General features: G+C 39.4%; 1 protein-coding gene across 1 annotated transcript in view; it reads left to right on the forward strand.

Annotated features, from left to right (window-relative positions):
* The window catches only part of braf (B-Raf proto-oncogene, serine/threonine kinase), a 67474-nt gene extending 61011 nt beyond the window's left edge, over positions 1-6463 (forward strand). The window contains exons 18-19 of the mRNA XM_012851492.3: positions 864-1017; positions 3990-6463. Coding sequence (XP_012706946.2) covers positions 864-1017; positions 3990-4012 — 177 coding nt within the window. The 3' untranslated portion in view covers positions 4013-6463. The remainder of the gene's footprint in view (positions 1-863; positions 1018-3989) is intronic.
* The last annotated feature ends 368 nt before the right edge of the window (positions 6464-6831 follow it).

The following is a 6831-nucleotide window of genomic DNA, read 5'->3' on the forward strand; positions in this document are numbered from 1 at the left end:
CCTCTAGCAGCCTAAACCTGTAGCAGCATAACTACAGAGATAGATCAGGGTAACCTAAGCCACTCTAAGTATAAGCTTTGTGAAAAAAAAGTTTTAAGATTAGTCTTAAAGGTAGACAGAGTTTCTGCCTCACAGACCAAAACTGGGAGTTGGTTCCACAGGAGAGGAGCCTGATAGCTAAAGGATCTGCCTCCCATTCTACTTTGAAGTTTGAAAGTTTCTACTGAGAGAAACTTTAAACTGTATTTTGTGGACTTCCTGATAGTAAAGAATTGCAATAGTCCAGCCTTGAAGTAACAAATGCATGGACTAGTTTTTCAGCATCACCCCTGGACAGAATATTTCTAATGTTGGCGATATTCCGCAGGTGAAAAAAGAAAACCCTGGAAACCTGTTTAATATGGGATTTAAACGAGATGTCTTGGTCAAAGATAACGCCAAGATTTTTTACTTTATTACCAGAGGCCAAGTTAATGCCACCCAGATTAAATGGCTAACATGATACTGACACTAACACTGATCACAAGGATACAGAAACACAGGACCACCAACCCTGCACCCACAGACAGACTCCTAATGGCAATTCAGGGAAACCAAGTTAATTTTTTTTACCATGGGAGGAAGCCAGAATACCCAGAAATAGCTCATGCATTCACCAGGAAAACATGCAAACTCTGTGCAGAAATACGCCAGGCCACAATTTGAGCCCAGTATGGTCTGGCTGCAAGGCAACAACTGCTCCGCTGTGCAACCACAGTCTGAAGTAATGCTTATTTCTTCTTTGTTGATGGACTGAATGAATGATGTAAGATGAATAGTTGGTGATATTGTGACAATTGTACTTGTACAATTTACTCTCCTAGATTTTGGCATCTATTGAACTGCTGGCTCGTTCGTTACCCAAAATCCACCGCAGCGCTTCAGAGCCTTCCTTAAACCGAGCTGGCTTTCAGACGGAAGACTTCAGTCTTTACTCCTGCGCCTCACCTAAAACCCCCATTCAAGCTGGAGGATATGGTAAGGTCATATAGATTTATTTTTCTTCAAACAATTACACTAACAAGCAGTAAAGTGTTAATGCCATAAATCAAAAATGGAAAAAGTGAAAATGGAAATCATGGTGCTTCCTGTGCCCACGTGGGACCGGAAATAAATGCTGGTCTCAAGCAGACTCTTCATGTGAGAACCATTGGACGGTCATCAACTGCTAATTTTGGTCTGCTGAGAGACCAAATGAAATTAAAATTGGAAATTTTCAGAAACCAAATAAGAAAATAGTTAAGATCTTTAGTATCATGGGAAGTAAAACGGTGAAATAATAGGTATAAAAAACTTTGACATCACTATAATGTGAAGCAAAAGCCGATAAACATGTGACACAAACATTTTCTAGATAAACATCACATATTGACGCTTTGATTTATGATTTAAAATAGTTCCTAAAAACTGTCTATAGACAGAATTTATACTAAAATGTATACAGCTCTAATATTAATTTGCTTTTGATAATAAATACCACCTTGTTATTACTGTCTGTAAAAGAATGTAACCCACGCCATTTTACAAAAAAGTCCATTGACATTTAAAAAAAATCTTTAAACACTCTCCAGATAGTTCTGTGTGATCCAAAGACATTCGAAGGCCAAATGGGACATCTTTTCCTACCAGCAAGCTGTCCTTGAGATGAGATCCAGCTCAACTGACTCCTTCCATAGTGGAGATGGTCACTTTATTCCAATCTGCCTCGGGTAACAGAACTCCTCGAAGTGTCTCTGATGGTGCATTCACACCAAACATGATTGAGACGGCCTCAGCAGAGGTTTCCATATTATCCCTTCAATATTATCCCTATTCAAAAGGCGCGGTCAGGAGCGTTGAAGTGGTCCGCACAGAACAATCGAATCGGTGACTTTCGCAGGACTTCAAAAATCAGAACTTTTCTGTCAAATTGTGTTGCGGCAACCAATCAGGGACCGGATGTGGTTGTGACAGGGTGAAGTCGCAAAGCCTTTTTCAATCAAAATATAAGATAGAAAAATGAATGTTGACATGAGAAGAAGGAATGTTCTTTAGAGGTTTGTGGGTGGCTTTGACAAAAGCCGTTTTAATTTAGCCCTTAAAAGGACTGTTAAATCATTCATCATTCGTCCTCCTCTTGTAGTTCCAAAACTCGCCCGGCCAGCCGCCGCTTCTGCAGCCAGGTCGGGTGCTCTGTCTGCCCGGTCTCTTGCTCTTCTCTCTCCCGCTGCTTCTGTCTGAGCTCCATAGCAGGACACAGCCAGTCACCACATGTGCCCCACATGGCTCCCGCTGCCTGCCCTCTTGCTCTAATCTCCCGCTGTCCTTACTTCTGTTGTATGGGTGATCTATCCCCCAAGCGGGATAACAGTTTTGGATCCTGAACAGACAGAAACACCGTGGGAAGCGATCCGCGACTCACAATCCTGCCCTAGCTCCTGGACTTCCCTCAATTGTTCCTCAATCCTTATCAATAATTTTAAAAAAATGACACCGACATGAAAAGTTGTTTTCCCCATGCTGGTCAATAGAATCCCATATCCAATGGTGGTCACAGTCGCGATAATATACAAAAATAGACCATTTGCGGGACTCAACTTTTTGTTCATCTCATTATCATTCAAGTTAAATTTAGAATTGTTTGCGGACTGGTTATCGTCCATTGTATTGGGTTAACTAAGTACGATAACATTCACAACAAGATATTTATCCGCCATTTACGTCACTGTCCTGGCTCACAGACTTCTCTACAGCAGTTAGATTCACAGCTTCACAAAAAAAAAAAAACATTTTGAATAGCGGTGCTGTTTTCATCTTACCTTTCTTCTTGTTAGTGGGACTCATTGTTTTTTCAAACATTTCTGTACAGAACACCGACCGGCTGCCCTATGGTAATCCTCAAGGGACTGCTGGTGTAAACTTGTTTCTTCTACACAGCAATGATGAAGCCCATCGTTATTTATGCTTTTCAATTTAGAAATAGTGCACATATGACCTTACCGATGTTACAACAATAGGTAATCCTGAACGTCGTGATTTGATTTCACTTTTTTTAAAGAATGATGATAGAGAGGAAACGGACCTCCGGAAATGCTCACCAGCGTTCCAGGCTTCCAGCAGTGATTCCATGTCCGCTTATTATCAGCAGCTTTGGGCTTGTTCTTTTATACTGCTTACAAGGTAGCGGTAATAGTGCTGGTTGCTTGTTTCTCTCACAATAACTGGAATGGCTTCCTGACTAGCATACATTTTTTGTAACTGCTGCAGTCTCATGAGGGGCACCGAGGGATAGAATATTCTTCTCATAAGCTTTTGCTGCCATATAAAAGTTCCGCCGACAGTCATTTGTTAACGACTAGCATTCCTCAAATTTCTTTATTTATCTTCGGTTAATGGCTAATCATTTGGTTTAAGCTAATATTGGTTTAAGTGGTTTAAAGCTAATCTTTTATTGTGCGGAATATTAATTTTAAAAGCTAACCTTTTAGTCAGCTGTGCACACCACTGCCCAGTACCTGCTATACAAATCAACACACTACAAAGATGTGGCAGGACTTGACTTTCCGCTAAATGCGGTTCCTTCTGGCAAGCTATTTGAAACACTAATATACATGCCAGTACAGTAAACGGTGTGATAGCACCTTAAGACAAATAAGATCACACAGTGTATATTCAAAGACTAAGAACTGTTAAGAAAACAAGCACATGCAATAAAAAAAAACTTTGTTCCATGTCCTCAAACATATTCTGATCACTTTTTAAATCAACCAAAGGTTTCTACTTCCCATCTACCTGCAGCACAAAAATTGCCAGCATGGGATTAAAAATTGATGCTGGCAGATTTCAAAAGTGAAAGAATTATAATTAAGATATATTTATAATAGTTTGATTGAAATTTGTTTCTTTTAATTTTAATAAAGATGACCTGTATCAGTAGTGCCTACATACTTTTGTTTTTTCTGTCTTTCTAGGGGAATTTTCTGCATTTAAGTAATTACAGCCAGCACAGAAGCCCGTCTCTCATCACCTCTCAAACGTGTTGTGTTCTTGCGGTGGATTCATCAATTCTTGGGAATTAATAGAAAAACAAGCCCTGAAATCCAGTCTGAAAGAGTATGCTGTTTTCTTTCTTTCACCACCCTGAAGCAGGATGCCTTCACCATATTCCCGTTCACAACAAAAGGAAGGTCAAACAAGGGATTGAAGGAAAAACAAGATGCAAGATTTCGGGATAAAAATGCTTTTAGTTGAAAGCTGTGGACTAAATCTACTGGTATGTATGTTTGAAGCAAAGCCAGTTGCTGGAATAGTAGTCCTGGCAAGTTAATTGCATTTTGATGGACAGCAGAACCACGCCAGTTGAGGAGACCTCTTGTCTTTCATTAGTCCCTGAAAGAAGCTGAAGTTATTCCTGTAGGATGTTGACATGAACAATCTTTTTCACTTCTCACCCTTTCATATTTTTGCTAGCTGATGCTTAGAATGCAGAGTGAAAGGCTATTTTAGAGGAAAGGGTTTCATCAGAGTTGTGTTGCAGACTGTCTTGTTTCTTTGAGCCCTTTGTGATGTTAATTCTGGAGGGGGGAAAAAGAAAAAACAAACAAAAAAAGCAGTTTTGCCCTAATCTTTGGACTAACCAATGTTCAGAGAAATGATAAAGAACAGAAGCTTACATCTGAAAGTTTCTTAATTAATGAAGAATTTCAAACTCCCCTGAGAGGTGCGCTTTTTTCCGCACATTTCAGGTGGTATTTCCATTGCTCAAACTTGTTTTTCAACAACAAATGCTTTGTATATTTTTGTTTTATTATCTATAGACAGTTTTCATTCTGCCCTTTATTTGACTTTGGAATTTTCTAACTGGAGTTATCTCAAACAATCTGGAGCCCACCAACTGAACATGAAGAGATTTTTTGTTATTGGAAGAAATGACGTGCTGGTTTTGAACCATCTTTAAGATCTAAGCTGTAGAAGCTTTTTCACACAGTCGCTGTGACCAAATTGTCCACTTGTTCATTATAGTATGCTATATTGGCCTTTGTGGGTTTTCTAATACTCTGAATCAGAGGGTTTGTAAGATTGATAGAAAATTATGCTAAAAAAAACTGCAATACTTTTGTTTTCAAGTCTTAACAGTACACTAGATCCCAAAATAAAATGGAGAGGTTGATGGAGTGAATAAACATTAAAAAAAATTAACATTTTGAATGCTAGTCCATGGACAGTTCTCATGGCTTCTTTGGGCTTCCAGGTTGTTTTCCACAATCTGTTCGGAAAATGTTTTCTTTGCTTGCCATCATAATTTCCTTTATTGAATAAGCAGCTTTAAAGTTGCTCTCACTTAAAATGAGGATGCAACTTTTTGCTGTCGCTGAGTGATGGCCAGGGGTACTGCCCACTGAATGATCCAGACCTCTTAGGCTACGTTCACACTGCAGGTCTAGATGCTCAATTCCGATTTTCTGCTGGAATCAGATTTATTTATTTTTTTTTTTTGAGGTGGCCGCTCATAATACTATTAAATGTGACCGCCATCATTCTGCTGTCTGAACGGTTCAAGACCGCAAAGCGACCCGCATGCACAGGTAACAGGCGTCACCATTATTTACGGAAATAATGGTGAATGTAATTGTTTCTAGAAGTGTCCAATAAAGTTTTGTTTAACATACCTTGGGGGAAAAACGCAGATAGCAGCCAGGATCTCTCCTTATTAGAAAGCTGTTGAGCAACGCAGCACAGCTGTTAACGGTCTTTTATGGAGCGCTAGCTGCTCCTGCTGTGTGCGGATGTGTCGTCAGAACCTGGAGAGTGGCGTGAAAGATGGATAAAATGCGACATGACCAGTCAGACAGAAAGTCAGGAAAAAATCTGATGCGTATCCAAATTAGTACCACATTTGGAAGTGGCACAAATCGGATTTTGTTAGGGGTGAACAGATCGAAATTGGGCCAATCACGCTGCTGTGAAAAAGACATATGGATTGCACATGGGCTAAAGGATTGGATTTGGGTTGCATTTCCCTGCAGTGTGAACGTAGCCTCGGAGGTTTTGATGGCCCTGAAGTCTGGAAGCTTTCTTTCTGTGACATTTTAATTTTCTTTTAACAACGTTACATCTTTCATTTCATTTTGTGTTAAGAATTGAAGTTGTTTATATTGGTTCCTTGAATTGTGTTATTATTTGCCTTCTACTGTACAGGCAGGCCTGGAGATTTTGACATATTTATGAGTTACCTTTTGTTTATGAAGGATTTATGTCCAGAATAGTTGATTTAGAACTATTACTTTCTATTAATGCTTGTTTTTGTCATTGTGACCTGTAAACTCACACTTTGAAGAGTGATTAAGCAATTGGCCCACCCTTTTTTTTTTCACCTGAAGAAGGACTTACAAGCTAGAAAGCAGATGACTCTTTATTTAAGTGCCACTTAGAGTCATCCCCTGGAGCTGGACTGTGAAGATTGTGTTGCGTACACGCAAAGATGGAGTTTCAATAAGTGACGTCCAACAAGCACAAAAAGCTTTTAGCCTTGATGTTGGACGGTCTTAGCCTGAGCTGTTATATGCACTTCCTTTTTAGTTACTTTCCTTTGTTGCTTCTTGTCCAGTTATTCTCTCAGCAATTTATTTTTTGTAGCTTCTTTGTCTGAAGTGGTCTAGGTAACAATGGTATAACATTGTAAGCGTACTTAAGTGAACACCTTAAAGCTACGACAGAAGTAGACAACATCTGTGGAATGAATGAATTTACAACACAGTTATCCTCTGTTTTAAACTAATATCCAAGACTATGTGGTGTACATACCAAGTTGAA

The sequence above is a fragment of the Fundulus heteroclitus genome, chromosome 17, assembly GCF_011125445.2.
Source record: "Fundulus heteroclitus isolate FHET01 chromosome 17, MU-UCD_Fhet_4.1, whole genome shotgun sequence".
Lineage (NCBI taxonomy): Eukaryota > Metazoa > Chordata > Actinopteri > Cyprinodontiformes > Fundulidae > Fundulus > Fundulus heteroclitus.